General features: G+C 38.7%; 1 protein-coding gene across 1 annotated transcript in view; it reads right to left on the reverse strand.

Moving 5' to 3' along the window:
• LOC141410755 (uncharacterized) overlaps positions 1-10,695 on the reverse strand; it is a 43,064-nt gene extending 32,369 nt beyond the window's left edge. The window contains exons 1-2 of the mRNA XM_074041075.1: positions 10,618-10,695; positions 5,899-5,969 (exon numbers count right to left, since the gene is read on the reverse strand). Coding sequence (XP_073897176.1) covers positions 5,899-5,969; positions 10,618-10,695 — 149 coding nt within the window. The remainder of the gene's footprint in view (positions 1-5,898; positions 5,970-10,617) is intronic.
• Between the last annotated feature and the right edge of the window lie 8,171 nt (positions 10,696-18,866).

The raw sequence follows: 18,866 nt of genomic DNA on the forward strand, positions 1-18,866 counted from the left end.
GGTAATTTTAATACTTCATTCTTATCAACAGATAATCACCCAGACAAAACATCAATAAAGAGACTTCAGAGTTAAATGCACCCACCATACAGCAAATGGACTTAACAGATATCTACAGAATATTTCATTCAACAGCTCAGAATAAACATTCTACTCAGCAGCCCATGAAACTTTCTCCAATGTAGGTCACATTTTAGGTCATAAGACAAACCTTTAACAAAAAGAGAATTGAAATAGTTTCTTGTATCTTATCAGATCATATTGGAGTAAAATTAGACATCAGTAGCAAGAGAAACTATAGAAACTATGGTTTCTATAAAAAGACATGGAAAGGGGGGAGAAATAACCCAAACATTGTATGCACATATGAATAAAAAAAGATTCTAGAAACAAACAAACAAACAAAAAACACATGGAAATTTGAACAGTATATTTTTGAAGAACCAGTGGATCATTGAAGAAATCAGGAGGAAATTAAAAAATTTCTAGAATCAAATGAAAATGAAAATATAATGTACCAGAATCTCTGGGATACAGAAAGGCAGTTCTAAGAGGGAAGTTTATAGCTATGTATGCCTACATTAAAAAGTAAGAGTGAACCAAAAATTAGTAGAAGGAAAAATAAAGATACAATAAAGATCAGGGTGGAAATTAATGAAATGGAGACTAGAAGAACAATACAAAGAAACAGAAAAGAGAAGACCTAAACTAATAAAATTACAGATGAAAAGGGAGTTATTACAATAGATACCAACATAAATCAGAGGATTTTCCAGGAATATTTTGAAAACTCTATTCTAGTAGTTAGAAGATATAGAAGAAATGGATAAAATTCTAAACACATATTACCTACCTAAGTTGAACTAAGAGGATATTAACAACTTAAACAGATAAATAATAAGCAATGAGATTAAAACAGTAATAAAAAACTTCCCAATAAAGAAGATCCCAGTATTGATGGATTTACTCCTGAATTCTACCAGAATTTAAGGAAGAATTAACATCAATAAGATAAAAAAGGAAGGAACTTTAAAACTCACTCTATAACACTAGTATTACCCTGATACCAAAACCAGAAAAGGATACAACCAAACAAGAAAATTATAAACCAAATTCTTTTTTTTTTTTTTGGTGGGACTGGAGTTTGAACTCAGGGCTTCACACTAGCAAACAAGGTGGTCTACTGCTTGAACTATACCTCCAGTCTATTTTGCTCTGGTTGTTTTGGAGATGGGATCTTGCAAACTATTTGCCCTGGCTGGTCTTGAACTGCAATCCTACCAATCTCAGCTTCCTGAGTAGCTAGGATTATAGGCATGAGTCACTGGTGTCTGCCTTAAACCAAATTGTTTGATGAACTTAGATGTGAAAATTCTCAACAAAATACTCACAAACCAAAGTCAACAACACATTAAAAAGATCACACATCATGATCAAATTGGTTTCATTCAAGGAATGCAAGGATGATTTAACATACATAAATCAAGGGCTGGCAGATTGATTCATGTGACAGAGCACCTGCCTAGCAAGTATGAGATCCTGAGTTCAAAACCCAGTACTGCAAAAAAAAAAAAGTAATCAATAAACATAATACAGTACACAAGTAAAATGATGAACAAAAACCACATGAACATCTCAATAGCTGGAGATAAAGCCTTTGACAAAATTCAACATTCCTTCATGATAAAGCCCTGAAGAAACTAGGAATAGAAGAGAAATATCTCAACATAATCTATAGCCAACATTGTACTAAATAAGGAAAACTTTAAATCATGTTCTCTAAAATTAGGAATAAGACAAAGGTGTCCACTCTTTTCACTCTTAATCAATCTAGTACTCAAATTATTAGCCAAAACAATAAGGCAAGGAAAAGAAATCAAAGGGATACAAATAGGAAAGAAGAAAGGAAAATATCCCTACTTACAAATGATAAGATTATCTAAAGACCATCAAAAACCTCTTAGATTTGATAAATTCTTGCAGCAAAGCAGCAGGGCATAAAATCAACAAACAAAGTATCAGTAACTTTTCTATATAGCAGTAATGCTTGTGTTGAGAAAGAAGTCAGGAAAAAAAAATTCCATTCATCATAGCCTCAAAAAATACCTCGGAATAAACTTCACTAAGGAGACCAAAGACCTCTACAGTGAAAACTATAAAACACTGAAGAAATAAATTGATGAAGCCACTAGAATATGGAAAGAGCTCCCATATTCATGGATTGTCAGAACTGATGTGAAAATGGCCATGTTAAATAAAGTGATTATAAAAGTGTTAAATAAAATGTACTGATGGGGATTCAGTACAATCCCCATCAAAATCAATTACATTCTTCACAGAAATAGAAAAAAAAAACCCTAAGATTCATAGAATCATTAAAGACCCTAAATAGCCAATGTAATCATGAGCAAAAAGAGTAATGCTGGAGGTATCATAATACTGGACTTCTAATTATACTACAGAGCCACAGTTAAATAAATAAATCCAGCATGATACTGGCACAAAAACAGACATGTGGGCCAGTGAACTAGAATAGAGGACCAGATATGAGATCATGCAGCTACATCTATCTGGTTCTTGACAAAGGTACCAAAAACATGTTGGAGGAAAGACAGATTCTTCCACAAGTGGATCTCCACATGTAGAAGAGTGAAACTAGATCCCTACTTCTCATCCTGTACAAAAAAAAACCCATACAAAGTGGATGACTTAAGTGTAAGACCTGAAACTTTGAAACTAATGCAGGAAAACACTTCAGGATGAAGGCACAGGTAAAAACTTTCTGAATAGGACTTCAGAAGCTCAGGAAATAAGAGCAAAAATTGACAAATAGGACTGCATCCGACTTACAAGCCTCTGCATAGCAAAAGAAACAATTATCAGAGTAAAGAAACAGTCTACAAAATGGGAGAAAATCTTTGCCAGCTATTTATGTGACAAGAAATTAATATCCTGAATATACAAAGAGCTCCAAAATGAAACATCAAAAGAACAAACTATCTAATAAATGGGCAAATGAACGGAACAGTTTTCAAAAATAGAAGTATAAGCAGCCAATAAACCTATGAGGAAGTGTTTCCCATTTTTAGCCATAAGGATATGCAAATAAAAATTACGCTCAGATTCCATCTCATCCCAGTCAGAATGGCTATCATTAAGAGAACAAACAACAACAACAAATGCTGGAGAGGATGCAGGAAAAATGGAACCCTTACATACTGATGGTGAGAATGTAAATTAGTGCAGCCATACAGTAATCAGTATGGAGGTTCCTTAAGAAATTAAAAATGGAATTATCATATAATCCTACTATACCACTCTTGGGCATATACCTGAAGGAATATAAATCAACAAATAATAGAAATATCTGCACACTCATAAGAAAAGCATGGATATGTACATGTATTCCATAATGTACTCTTATAGAGAGTGTGTCTTATAGGGAAAAAGAAACAGAAGTTATACATAAAAAGCTTGTTCAAAATGGTTACCCATATAGAATGAGATAGTAGTGTGGGGAGAAAAGGAGTTAAAATTAGACTTTTTGAAGGAACTTTGTTTTATATATTTGACTTTGGGACCATCTAATGTTCGCATAATTATAAAATATTATTCAATCAAACTAAAAAAGTATAATCATTAAAATTTTATCAAAACACAAAGTGAGAAAAATGACTTTGTGTTGTGTGACTCAGGTAAGGGGTGATGGTGTGTTGGTTACTATTTAGAAGGGAAAGACAAGGGGATTTGTTAATGGATTGAATTTTGATGTAAAAGAGACAAAAGTCAGCCAGGCGTGTTGATGAATGCCTGTAATCTCAGCTTCTTGGGAGGTGGAGACAGAGAGGATCACAGTTTGAGATCAGCCCAGGCAAAAAATTAGTGAGACCCCATCTCAATCAATAAGCTGGGCGTAGTGATAAGTGCCTGTGAGCCAAGCTACTCAGGAGGCAGAGATCAGAGGATCACAGCTGGAAATCATCCAGGGCAAAAGTTAGTAAAACCCCATCTCAACCAGTAAGCTGGGTATGATGGCATGTGAACCTGTCAGCCCAGCTATGCAGGAGGCATAAACAGAAAGAATCAGGCATAAAAGTGAGACCCTATTTGAAATATACTTAATCAAAAAGGGCTGGAGGCATGGTTTAATTGGTAGAGTGACCCCCTAGCAAGCACTAGGCCCACAAACACAGTAATGGAGAAAAAAAAATGGAGACAAATGTCAAGGATGCCAAATGTGCAGACCTGAGGAACTGGAAAGGTAACATGTGGAAGATGGGGGAGGCTTTGCTTTGAACATAAGTGTGAGATACTTACTAGACACCCAAGCAGAGATGTGGCACAGGCAGTTAGAATAATGAGTGTGCACTTCTGGGAAAAGGCCTTCAAGAAAGACTCAAATTTGAACATACAATATAGGTAAGCAAATAAGAAGTGGGGAAATATCTGGCTTTGAAATCATTTTAGCTAATTATTTCAGTGAAAACAAAACTAGATTATCACCATTTTGCTCTCCCCAGTAAATTAACGGTGGTAGGGCCATTTGTGATGCTAACATCTCGAAAGGAGAGACAGTGAGATGCTAAGTATCATCCAATGGAAAAACACTTAAAAGTCTTTTCGAAGCCGCTGGAACCAGTTGCTTGGCACATGGTGAACTACATTTTGAATATGCAATCAGCAAACCTAGACTGTGGGTAACTTTACAGTTCTTAAGTGATAAAATGTAAAGAAAGGAAAGGAATGGAAGGTGAACATGCAGGTTTAAAGAGACTTAAAAGACATCAAAATTAAAAACGGGTGGGATTGGGCATCATCTGAGGAGGCATTTGTGGGTACTGAGGCAGTGAAGAACAGAAAAGTGACTGCTATCGAGGTAAAGATGGCGGATGATTCCGTGAGGAGAAGGCAGTGACTGGGGCAGTGCACGTGATGGGGGTTCGGGGGTGCTGGCAGGGTTCTGAGTTTTTGTCCTAGGTGGTAGTTGCTGTGGGAAGGAGTCTTCATTTGATGTGGATTTGGTTTTTGTTTATTTTGAGATGTAGTTTTGCTAAGTTGCCCAGGCTAGTCTGCAACGTCTGGTCTCAAGCAATCTTTCTGCCTTAGCCTCCTGAGTAGCAGGGAACACAGGCACATGCCACCACACACAAGTTTGATGTAGTTTCTGTAATTTTTTTGTTTTAGGGCAAAAAAGTTAAAAAAAAAATCTCTATTCTTAAAAAAAAATTGATGGAGCTGGGTGCTGATGGCTCATGGCTGTAATACTAGCTATTCAGGAGGCGGAGATCAGAAGGATCTCAGTTTGAAGCCAGCCTGGCAAATAGTTTGTGAGACCTATCTCGAAAATACCCAGTGCAAAAAAGGACTGGCGGAGCGGCCCAACTGGAAGAGCACCCAAGGTCAAACTCCAATAACACCAAAAAAAAAAAAAAGATGGTATTAAAAATAACAGAAGATCTCTCTTCCTCCACCTCTTCTTTTACTTGTAAGTGTTTTCAAGATTGCTTCAGAACATACCATGTAATATCACATGGAAAGCTTAACAGTGATGGCTACTATCTTGGTGCTTTTACAGATACTTGAAAGTAGAAATTTCCTTTTTTTTCCCCCAAAAATGGAGAATGGCAGAACACTTTAAGATCCACCACCCAGTTAAGATGTTACAGATATGTTCGATAACCTGTGCACACCCTTCCTCTGCCTCATTCTTCTCTTTCCCCTTTGCAGATGTAACCATTCACCTTGAGTGATGGGCCTCATACAATTTACATACACAAGCTCTCCTTTCTGTAGGTTCAACCAAGAGTACACACAACTGCTATCTTTCTCTTCATGTCATCACTGGAAATATTAGCTGGTAATTATTAAAAAGTAGACTTGTATTAGAACATACCTTACCTTCCCATTTGAATTATGGTCATTGGTTCAGCTCTAAGAAGCACCAGTCTAAGCACTTTTGCCACTGCTTCCTAAAAATAAATAGCATTTATTTTATATAAGATTATAGTGCCTTTATTATTCTCATCCTAAATTTACTAATGTTCTAATTAGTTTATTAAGGAAGAACTTTCCTCCAGAAGAACTAATGGATGAAATTCATCACATATGACAAGAGGCACAAAGTCATAAAATATTCACATGAATTTGGAGGGAAACATTAAAATCATATAAATACACACTACATGTACACACATATAAATGCACAAATGCAGGTTGCATTGGATGAATTTTTTTCCCTTGAGACAGGGTCTTGCTATATAGCCCAGGCTGTGCCTTGAAACTTGCAGTCTTCCTGCCTCAGCCTCACAGGTTCTGGGATTATAAGTGTGTACCACCATACCTGGCTTTTGGATAGTCTTAATTTTACAGTCAAATCTTATATAAACTTCCAGACTGGGAAGTACTAGCTGATCAAAACTCTTTGCAGTGATCACTAATCACTGGAGCTATAAACAAAATGCTAAAGTCAAGAGTACTAGTGCATACCTGTCAACCTAGTATTTGGGAGGCTGAGGCAGGAGGACTGTGACTCCAAGGCCAACCTGGGCTACAAGTGAGTTCAAAGCCAGCCAGGACTACATGGTGAGACCCTGTCTCAAAACAAAATAACCCCCAAACAATAGAAAAAGTTAATGAATGAAAGAATCAGCTCTTATTATCTGAAAACCCTTAGGAATAGTTTATCTTTTTAAAAATAGAAGTGATCTTATTCACTATTGCTCACTTATCTGTTTTCTTTTTAAACAATTAATTGTTAAGAACTCTTTGTGTGTGTGTGTGTGTGTGTGTGTGTGTGTGTGTGTGTGTACTGGGGCTTGAACTCAGGACCTACACCTTAACACTCCACCCAGCTCTTTTTTTGTGATTCTTTTTTCGAGATAGGGTCTTGTGAACTATTTGCCCAGGCTTTGAACTGTGATCCTCCTGATCTCTGCCTCCTGAGTAGCTAGGATTACAGGTGTGAGCCACCAGCACCTGGCTGCTAAGAATTTTTATACCTGTTCCTTATAAGGATTATTCTTTGGGGGGAAATTTAACAGACACTGTAATTATCAACAATACCTTAAATATAGTCAATTATATGGAATTCCATTAATTTACTTTAGAAGCATGAAAGGAATCTGAAAATTACATACGAAACCTCGAATAGTCACACTCCTAATTAACCTTCCCATTTTCACAAAATACACTTAAAATAGCGACTTTTATGGAGGTATAAAGCTTATTATTGGGAGAAAGTAATTGATACTGCCTGAGAAGTCAAGGAGGTGTTTTCTAGGAAAGGATTTCCTACAAAACTTGAAAAATTGAAGGGATACATAAACTTTCTATAAGGTTCTCCCAAGTGTCTCTTTCAGAGAATATAAACAATGCTATAGCAAAACTTGGAGCAAAACAACTGGCAACACAAGGCAGTAGGGTACACGACAAAGTGGGCTCTAGATGTTTCTGGAATTCATGTGCTGCAGATGCAGTTTCCTCATGGGAAGAATGAGGAGAGTGGGAAGATGATCTCTAGGGTCCAGTCCAACTCCAGGACCCTGTAAAAAAGCAGTTGGCTGGTCTCATCCTTTAGCTTTGGCACTCATGTTCTTCAAATACATATAAAATTTTTGTGACAAGCCTTGGCATTGAGAGAAGTCATGGTACCCTTTTGGTACCTTCCAACCTGAACTGTTCCTTAAAGTTGTTTGTCATCCTTTTTTCTCTCCCAGTTCAGCTCTCTGCATCATATTCTACACCATGAATCCTCTCCTCCAACTGCAGACTGCTCCACCCGCTTCTGTGTTCTCACTTTCCTGTGTGCTTGGCTTCTGAAATCTTTCAACTTCCTCTCTTTCTGCTTAATAAAGGTTTGTTGAGAATCCACTATGTATTAGGCATTGTATGTTGGGAAGACAGAGATGAAGGTAGTCCCTGTTCTGATATTTGATGGCAGAGACGTTAAGTAAAAGAAAATTCAAGTTCAGTCTGGCAAGTAGTTTGGTAGAGGGCTGTCAATTAGTCTGGGCACAGAGGAGGCTTCAAGGAGAAACTGAGAATAGTCTCAAAGCACAGAGGAGGTCAAAAGTGGAAAAAAAGTGGTTTCCAGGCAGAGGAGATATGAGATACAAAGGGAGACCTTTTGGGACAAGAGAATAGTGTGAAGTTCAGTAGAAGACAGGGATGTGTGGAAGAAGGAAGGAGGTAGTCATAGAAAAGCCTCGCCATTCAAGAAGTGTCAGGCAAAGTAGTATCAGCTTTTACTCTGAATTTAATCGGAAGTCATCAAATGATGGTAATCGTAGAGTGACATGATTGTATTTGGTTTTAGGACTGATCACTTGAGCAGCCTTGTAGTAGCTGGTTTTGAGGAAGACACAGATGAAGTCTTGGGGATTTGTAGGAAACATTTCAATAAGCCTGGTGAGAAGTCATTAGAGCCTGGATGAACACATCATTCAGAAAAACATGGATTCAAGATTTAACCAGGAGATAGAAATGACAGAACTGGGTAATGAATGAATGAACAGATGTGAATGAATGAATGAATGAACAGATGTGAAGGTGAAGAAGAAGGAAAAACTGAGGGTGATTACCAGTTTTCAACTAGAATGTCTCAGTAGAGCTGCTCAACAAGATCAGAAATATATTTGGTAAGAAAGATAATTTAGTTCTGGACATGATATGTTTGAACTTCTTCCATTCATTAATCTAACTCTGGAGAAAGTAATTCTGAATGTAGACTTGGCAGTTATCACAGGGGAAGGTGTCATGGGTATGAATGACTGTGTTAAGTTAAATAAGAACTAGCTAGGACCACCAGGAGCACAGCATGTAAGGGACTGTCCAAGAAGAGAGCCTCAGAAGGAGACTAAATCACGTAACTTTATACCCGCACTTCCTCCCTTCCTCAAGGGAAAGAGGGTGTTTCTCAGATCAAAGGCTCACATCTGTCTCGCCTTGGATTCCTCCTCTGTGCCCCTTCAGACCTTGCTCCACCAATAGTTCCCTCTTCTCTTGTATATTTTCTCCCCATAAGAGTAATTTACATGTGACTTTCCCTTCCTGGATATGCTTCTTCTAGCTTCCACCCTCTCTCGTTTCTTTCTAAGTTTTTGAAAGAACAAACTTCACTCTCCCTGCTTGGTCATCCCCAGCTACTTGGCCAAAAGCAATCTGACTTCAGCCTCTACCATTTCTTCCAAACTGCTCACAGTGCATTGACTATCATCTTTCCATTGTCTAGTCCAATGAACACCTTTCTCACCATCTTTGGGGACATGAGACATTCTTCTCTTTGCTCCCATATGGTACCCACATCTCTATTCTCTTCTTAATACTTACACATTTCTACTATTTTAAAATACCATCCTATGAATGTAAGGCCAATATATTTTTCACTTACTGGACATTTTTATGACTTAAAACCTTTTGGAAAGAAGGTGGAGAAATAAGTGCATGAACGGGTTGCTCAGTTCTAATAGGCAACAAAATTCAACATGTCCCAAACTTTAGTTTTCTCCTTGTCTTCCCTCTGAATCCCTGTCCTTAAACTTACTTTTCCTTCTATATTCTCTTTGTTGTTTAATTCCACCTACGAAAAAATTTTGAGAACCATAATCATGTCCAGTATCCCACACATTCAACCAGTTGTCAATGCCTGAGGACATTTACAGTCTCTTCAGGATCTGTCCCTTTTCCCATCTGTAGCATTATTACCTTAGTAAGGCCCTTAGATCTCTTGTTATAAACTATAACAACAGCATTTTAATTGGTTGCCTTGCTTCCAATCCACCTTCCATATTGTAACCAGACCAACTTCTACAGAAAGTGAGTCAGATCTTGCTATTCCTTTTTTTATAACGCTTTAATCGCTCTCCAGTTTCTCTAGGATTAAAAAAAAAATAAAAAAGACCTTTCACTATCCTCTACCCACTTTTCTGGCTTCATATCCAGCCTTACATACTGTGACCCTGTGCTCTCTCCACACTGAGGTTCTCATTTTCCTTTTCTGTGCTATGCTAGGATTAATTCTTTTATAAGAATAACAAGTTTATAAGCCAAACACCCTCCTGATCTGTGGTCTAATCACTGCCTCCGTAGCCAGCAGGCAGTCACCCATCCTGAGTGCTACAGGAACCATCACAGCCCAACTCCGCTGAAATACATTTTACATTCCAGAGCAAAAGTATGGACCTAAGGAGTTCCAGGGACAATGTCAGGCCCATCTTCACTGCTGCATCCCTCACACTGCTTTTTCTGGGATTTCACAACGATGGCATGCTCATTATATATGTTTTGAACTGCAGGACACATTTCTGCACGGGGGAGAGAAAATAGTGTCTACCAAGCTTAACCAGCTTGTTCAAATCATCTCCAAAACAGGACGCATGCAGTACCAACCCTAACCTCTGGGGGCACTCGTGTGACTCCCGCCTGGATACACATCATTTCGCGGGGGCGGGGCTTCTCACGTTGGTGCGTGGTGGGGGGAGCGGCGAATGGTGGGGTGAGCGCTCCAGTCAGTTCCCGGCCAGCTCGCGACCGGCACGGCTGTGACCTGAGGTGAGGGCCTGGCGGGCGCCATCCTCGAGGAGGGAACCCTCGGAGGTGGAGATGTGAGCCCGCAGGTACCTGATAGGAGCCGCCGGTCAAGGCCAGCTCCGCTAAGACTACTCGGCCGTTAGCAATGCAGCTGTACGTGATCGTCATAGCCACCTGGCCGACAAAGGAAAGGATCCTGCTGGTCTTAACCGCCCGCTACAGCCACAGCGTCGGGACAGCGCTGTGGGAGGGAGTGGTGCTGCGCAGGCGCGAGGAGCGATTGATTGGCAGGGAAGGAGGCGGGACCATCCGTGGGTTATGCTGAACCTGAGATGGGATCCCGTTGAAGTCTTTGGAAAAATGTGGGCTGGGTGGGTGATGCCTCTCTCATTCTTGGTCTTTCTTAAAATCACTTAAGAGCCATTTACTTCACAGAAATTACCTGCTCATGATTCATCCACCATCTAGAACATGTGAAATGTAGACCTTGGTTTTAAAAAGTTCATTCGCTCAACAAACTGGTTGAACTTCTGTTAAGCACTAATCTAAGTGCCTTAGATTCCCGGGGGTGCAAAGAAGGAGGCCCCTGACCCTGACTTTGAGGAGTTCATATCCTAGTACTGATGTGGGCAAATGCCATTCACACCTATGGGGCACAGGTTATGTGTTGTTGTGATGGGAAGCTTGACAAAATGTCCCGGAGTTGGGTGGAGGCCGGGCAGTCTTGGGAGAATAGGAGTCATGGCTCCACTTAATGAGTTGCTTTTCTCTGAGTAGGGACGAAAGAAAGGATTTCCAGGAGAGGGAATGGCTTCTGTGAAGGCTTCGAAGAAGGCAGGTGGGTTTGGGGAATTGGTGTAAGTCAGGATGGCAGAGAAAATGTGTATGAGAGAGTGGTAGGATATAAGAATGGTAGCGTGTTCTTTGCTATTTCATACCTTGGGTGCCTCGACAAGAATTTTTTAAAGCATGAGTTTAATATAGCTTATCCTTATCTTCATTGGCAAGGCAGTGTGATAGGTGGAAAGAGTACGGCCTTTGAAGTCAGATAAACTTGGATTCAAATAGAGCCATTGCCATTTACTCCATGACTTTCCTGTGGCTTACCCTTTCTGAGACTCAGTCTCCTAGCCTATGAAACGGGGACAGCTGCCAAGCTTAAATGAAGTAATTATACAAAATATAGTAATTATGCTATAGCAATGGTGGTAAGTACATTAACGAGAATTATTTTCTTGCTCCTGGTGGAATAACTGAATAACCTTAAATGAAAGACAGTATTGGATTTGACAAGGAAGCAGCAAAATGATCTGGATTGTAGCTTCTGAGAAAGATGCCTTGTTGAGTCATGTATCCTCCTAGATAATGAAATGTTGAATTTGTGTGTCTCATCAGCTTAGTGATACTGTCTAGGTTACGCTAATGTAATGTAATGACTGAATTAAAACCATTGGTTACTGGGTGCCGGAGGCTCACACCTGTAATCCTAACTACTCAGGAGACAAAGGTCAGGAAGATGGCTGTTCAAAGCCAGCCCGGGGAGACCCTATCTTGAAAAAACCCATCACAAAGAAAGGATTGATGATGATGAAGTGGCTCAAGTGGTAAGAGTGCCCTGTCTAGCAAATGTGATGCCCTGAATTCAAACCCCAGTGCCACCAAAAAACCCAAAAGCCAAAAACCAAAACCAAACAAAAAAACAGGTCAGGTCATATTACTTACATGTGGGAAAATGAAAAATGTTAATTTCGAGGTGATGCATTGGTAGATTCTTGCTTAGAGTAAAAATAAGCTGAATAAACTTGGCCACACTGTGGTGCCCTTATGTTTTGACAATAGTGGAGCTGAAAGCAACAAGGCAAAGAATTTGTCAGCCTAAGTTAGGACCAGAAGCATCTGATAGTTGATGTCACTGTATCCTATTAAAGCAATCCTGTGAAGCAGTTGTGTTGGCTCATTTTGCACAATCCACGTATTCAGGCTGCCACAATGTAGAACTTAATTGAGAATACTAATCTGTCTTTCTTTTGAGTCCTTTCTCATCTTCCTGCTCAGCTTTCAGCACAGGGTCATTCTAAACCTTGAATCCTCTCTCTCCTGGCGCTTCATGTTTTCCCCTTCCACTTTCTTCCCTTCGTTGTGCTTCCTGGATGCTGTATTCTGCCCAACATCTGTGACTTTGTGTAGTCAACATCAGGTTTCCTAAGGTTAATTCAGAATTTTCCCTTTCTCTCCTTTCTGTATCTCTGACCACCTTGTAAGGTGGCATCTGCTGTTAATGTTTTCTGTCTCTGGTCATCGGTTCACACCCTCCACTTGGAACCTCAAGATGCCTTTAGAGGGCTTCTCAGCCACTTTTGTGGGCCTCTTGGGGTAAGGAAAACTTTCCCCTGCTCTCTCGGGTCATTCTGAGACTGGGAGTCTCATACCATGTGTCCCTCTCCTGTCGTGCTGTTGCAATGCTGTCATGTGGAGAGCAGTTCTTGGACCTTACCTTATGGGAAAACAGTTCTTGGGTCCTGTTTACTGGGAGTCAGAAGACTCCCAGACATCACTACACCCCTCCCACAGAAGACTTTGTACCTAATTGTGATATTTCCTTCTGACTCTGCCCTTCTCCAGCATGGAGAAATTTCAGTAAGTGTGGTAGGGACCCTTGGAGAACCTAGGCACTCTTCTTCCCACTTTATGCCACAAACTCTGGCTTCTACTGACTCAATTCTTTGTTTCCATGTACTTTCTCTTTACGGAGTCTCCAAAATCTAATTTTTTAAAGCTGAGAATTTTTTTCTTCTTTTCCTCTTCTTCTTCCATCTGTTCCCTCTTCCTCCTCTTCCATTTTCTTCATTCTCTGTTTTTGTTCAAAAGGGAGTAATAGAACAAAAACCACAGCAGGAAATATGAAATGTCACACCTTGCCCTCCATGGTTGGACAAAATCTTCAGGGTGGAGCAGAAAGAGTAGAGTGAAGTGGGATCCGAGGGAAGGAGAGAGAGAGTGACTAGTGCTTTCAGGCTTCATCACTGATCAGCGGATCTGCCACCATTACTTCTGAACGGTCAGCTCCTCAGAAGGCAAAGTGCTAATGATTGAATTATCTGACTTCTTAGTCTTTGTAAATACTTCATTAAGTGGAGATTTTTAAATACCCTTTAATTCAGGAGGATTCTTACAAAGTATCAAAGTTCCCTTGTAAATGACTGGTTTTTACTTATTTTTCAAAATGGAAATATTATCTTTACTTTTTTTCCTTATGCAGGTGGTCACTGTAAAAATACAAATAGTACAACAATAAAATCCTCTATTTTGCCATCTAATAAAAAATAATCACTTCAAATAATCTAATTTATATTTATGCTTTCTTTATGAATTTCATATTTAAAATTAATAAATGAATACACACATATTTCTCTGAAATCTGCTGTTTAAGTTTTTTTTTAGGATAATAATATATTGTTTTCTTTGACTACCATGTATATTTAAAATATTTTCCTCTGAAGTTTATCATTTGATTTTCCTTTTTTTATTTTTAAAATTTTTTTATTCATTTATTCACATTTTATTCATTTATTCATTTATTCACATACATTGTTTGGACCATTTCTCCCCCTTGTCCCCCACCCTCTCTCTCTCTCCCTCACTCCCCCTTGCTTCCAGGCAGAACCTGTTCTGCTCTTATCTCTAATTTTGTTGAAGAGAAGACATAAGATAAAATGTTTTTGCTAGTTGAGATAAGGATAGCTATACAGAGAGATTCCTACCATTGCTTCCAAGTACAAGTGTATTACAACCTGAATTGATTCATCTCTACCTGACCTCTTCACTACTTCCTGGTCACCTTCCCAAATTGACCTCTGTCATTTTAAGGTTACTGTATTTAGCTCCTCTGCAGTGGTGATATCAAACATTTTCAAGTTTTGGGTTTCCTACCTATCTCCATTATTCCCGTATGTGCTCTCCCCTTAGCATGTGACCTAAGTCCAACCACATTGCTATATTAGCCCTAGATCTAAAATCCGCATATGAGGGAGAACATACGATTTTTGGTCTTCTGAGCCTGGCTAACGTCACTCAGGATGATGTTCTCCAGTTCCATCTATTTACTTGCGAATGATAAGATTTTATTCTTCTTCATGACTGAGTAAAATTCCATTGTGTATAAATACCACATTTTCTTAATCCATTCATCTGTAGTGGGGCATCTTGGCTGTTTCCATAACTTGGCTATTGTGAATAGTGCTGCAATAAACATGGGTGTGCAAATGCCTCTGGAGTAACCTGTGTTGCATTCCTTTGCATATATCCCTAGGAGTGGGATTGTTGGCTCATATGGCAGATCTACGTTTAGATTTTTAAGAAGCCTCCATATTTTTTCCAGAGTGGTTGCACTAGCTTGGATTCCACCACCAGTGTAGGAGGGTTCCTTTTACCCCACATCCTCGCCAACACCTGTTGTTGTTGGTGTTTTTGATAATAGCTATTCTAACAGGGGTGAGGTGGAATCTTAGTGTGGTTTTGATTTGCATTTCCTTTATGGCCAGAGATGGTGAGCATTTTTTCATGGTGTTTTTTGGCCATTTGGATTTCTTCTTTTGAAAAAGTTCTGTTTAGTTCACTTGCCTATTTCTTTATTGGTTCATTGATTTTGGGAGAGTTTAGTTTTTTAAGTTCCCTGTATATTCTGGTTGTCAGTCCTTTGTCTGATATATAGCAGGCAAATATTTTCTCCCACTCTGTGTGTGGTCTCTTCAGTTTAGAGACCATTTCTTTCATTGTGCAGGAGCTTCTAAACTGTATGTAGTCTCATTTGTCCATCCTTTCTCTTAGTTGCTGAGCTGCTAGGGTTCTACTGAGGAAATCCTTGCCTATACCTATTGCTTCCAAGGTATTCTCTGCTCTTTTGTGTATTAACTTCAGAGTTTTGGGTCTGATATTAAGGTCCATGGTCAATTTTGAGTTGATACTAGTATAGGGTGATAAACATGGATCTAGTTTCAGTTTTTTGCAGGCAGATAACCACTTTTCCCAGCAACATTTGTTGAAGAGGCTGTCTTTTCTCCATCATATATTTTTGGCACCTTTGTCAAAAATAAGGTGGGCATAGCTGTGAGGATTCATATCTGGGTTCGCTATTCTGTTCCACTGGTCTTCATGTCTGTTTTTGTGCCAGTACCATGTTGTTTTTATTGCTATTGCTTTGTAATATAGTTTGAAGTCGGGTATTGTGATACCTCCAGCATTGTTCTTTTTGCTGAGTATTGCCTTGGCTATTCATGGTCTCTTGTGTTTCCAAATAAATTTAACAGTAGATTTTTCAACCTCTGTGATGAATGTCATTGGGATTTTGATGGGAATTGCATTAAACATGTAGATTGCTTTTAGTAGTACAGCCATTTTTACTATGTTGATTCTACCAATCCATGAGCACAGGAGACCTCTCCACCTTCTGTAGTCTTCCTTGATCTCTTTCTTCAGGGCTTTGTAGTTCTTGTTATAGAGGTCATTCACATCCTTTGTTAAGTTTACTCCTAGGTGTTTGATTTTTTTTTTTTGAGGCTATTGTAAGTGGAATTATTTCCATATATTCTTTCTCAGTTTGTTTGTTATTGGTGTATAGAAAAGCTAGTGATTTTTGTAAGTTGATTTTGTATCCTGCCACCTTGCTGTAGCTGTTTATGGTGTCTAGGAGTTTTTGGGTAGAGTTTTTTGGGCCTTTAAGGTATAGGATCATATTGTCTGCAAATAGGGATATTTTGACAGTTTCTTTAACCATTTGTATTCCTTTTATTTCTTCTTTTTGCCTAATTGCTCTGGCTAGGAATTCCAGTACTATGTTGAATAGGAGTGGGGAGAATGGGCACACTTGTTTTGTTCCTGATTTTAGGGGAAATGGTTTCAGTTTTTCACCATTAAGTATGATGTTGGCTGTAGGTTTGTCACATATAGCCTTTACAATGTTGAGGTACTTTCCTTCTATTCCTAGTTTTCTTAGAGCTTTTATCATGAAGTGGTGTTGGATCTAGTTGAAGGCTTTTTCTGCATCTATCGAGATGATCAAGTGGTTTTTGTCTTTACTTCTATTAATGTGCTGTATAACATTTATAGATTTACATCTGTTGAACCACCCCTGCATCCCTGGGATGAAGCTGACTTGGTTGTGGTGAATGATCTTTCTGATGTGTTGTTGGATTCGGTTTGCCATTATTTTATTACGGATTTTTGCATTGATGCTCATTAAATAGATTGACCTATAGTTCTCCTTTTTGGAGGTGTCTTTGTCTGGTTTTGGGATGAGTTTAATATTGGCTTAATAAAATGAGTTAGGCAGTGTTCCTTCCCTTTCTATTTCATGGAACAGTTTAAGGAGGGTATTAGTTCTTCTTTAAAGGTCTGATGGAATTCAGCAACGAATCCATCAGGTCCTGGACTTTTCTCTTTTGGGAGACTCTTTATTCCTGCTTCAATTTTATTTTGTGTTATAGATCTGTTCAGGTGATTAATATCCTCTTGGTTCAATTTTGAATGGTCATAAGTATCTAGAAATCTGTCCATTTCTTCAAGATTTCCAAATTTATTACAATATAGGTTTTCAAATTAGTCTCTGATGATTTCCTGGATCTCCATGGTGTTTGTTGTTATCTCCCCTTTTGCATTTCTGATTTTACTGATTTGGGTTTTTTCCCTCCTCATTTTGGTCAGGTTTGCCTGGGGCCTGTCAATCTTATTTATTTTTTCAGAGAACCAGCTTTTTGTTTCATTGATTCTTTGTATTTTGTTGTTGTTGTTGTTTCTGTTTCATTGATTTTGGCCCTTATTTTTATTATTTCTCTCCTTCTGCTTGTTTTGGGATTTGCTTGTTCTTGTTTTTCTAGGTGTTTGAGCAGTAGTATTAGGTCATTGATTGAGATCATTCTGTCCTTTTAATATATATGCTGATGGCTATAAACTTTCCTCTTAGGACTGCCTTTGCTGTGTCCCATAGGAGAAAAAAAATTCTGGTAGGTCATATTTTCATTTTCATTATCTTCCAGGAAACTTTCACTTTCCTCTTTTATTTCATCCATGACCCATTGATCATTGAGCAATGTATTGTTCAGCTTCCAATTGTTTGCATGTTTTTTACTGTTGTTTTGTTGTTGATTTCTAGTTTTAATGCATTGTGATCAGATAGAATGCATGGGATTATTTCTATTTTCTTATATTTGGTGAGGCTTCTTTGTGTCCTAAGATATGATCAGTTTTGGAGAAGGTTCCATGGGCTGCTGAGAAGAATGTGTATTATGCAGAAGTTGGATGAAATATTCTGTAGACATCAGCTAGGTCCATTTGATCTATGGTGTGATTTAGTTCTAGGATTTCTTTATTGATTTTTTGTTTGGATGACCTATCTATTGGTGATAGGGAGGTATTAAAGTCTCCCACTACCACTGTGTTGGAATCTATGTATGTTTTTAGGTCCTTCAGAGTATGTTTGATGAAATCGGGTGCACTGACATTGGGTGCATATAGGTTGATAGTTATTATTTCCTTTTGGTCTATTTCCCCTTTCATTAGTATGGAGTGTCCTTCTTTATCTCATTTGATCAATGTAAGTTTGAAGTCTACTTTTTCTGAGATAGGTATTGGTACTCCTGCCTTTTTTGGGGGAGCCATTGGCTTGGTAAATCTTCTTCCAGCCTTTCATCCTAAGCCAGTGCTTGTTTCTGTTGATGAGATGGGTCTCCCGTAAGCAACAGATTGTTGGATCCTCTTTTTTAATCCAGTTTGCCAAATGGTGTCTTTTGATGGGGGAATTAAGTCCATTAACATTCAGCATTAGCATTGATGAGTATGTGGTGATTCCTGTCATTTAGTTGTTTTTGTTGTTTAAGGATTTAATTGTGTGCAGCTGAATCAATGTTTCTCTCTACTTGCCTTTTCTTCTCCTGTGGTTTGGTACTGCCTGTCCTCTCATGGTTTTGTTTGCTTTCATTTTCTGTGTGCAAAATTCCTTGAAGAATCTTTTATAGTGGTGGCAGCCTGCTTATCGTGGAAGACTTTTATTGCTCCATCTATTTTGAATAATAGTTTTGTGGATAGAGTAACCTAGGGTTGATGTTATTTTCATTCAGTGTCCGGAATACCTATGCTCTTCTTGCTTTTAAGGTTTCCGTTGAGAAATCTGCTGTGATTTTGATGGATTTACCTTTGTATGTTCTTTGTTTTTTCTCTCTTACAGCCTTCAATATTCTTTCTCTATTCTCTGTGCTTGTTTTTAGTGATAATATGTCATGGGGTAGTTCTATTTTGGTCAAGTCTATTTGGTGTTCTGGAGGCTTCCTTTACCTGAATGGGCATAG

This window comes from Castor canadensis, chromosome 9 (genome assembly GCF_047511655.1).
Source record: "Castor canadensis chromosome 9, mCasCan1.hap1v2, whole genome shotgun sequence".
In the NCBI taxonomy this organism is placed as follows: domain Eukaryota; kingdom Metazoa; phylum Chordata; class Mammalia; order Rodentia; family Castoridae; genus Castor; species Castor canadensis.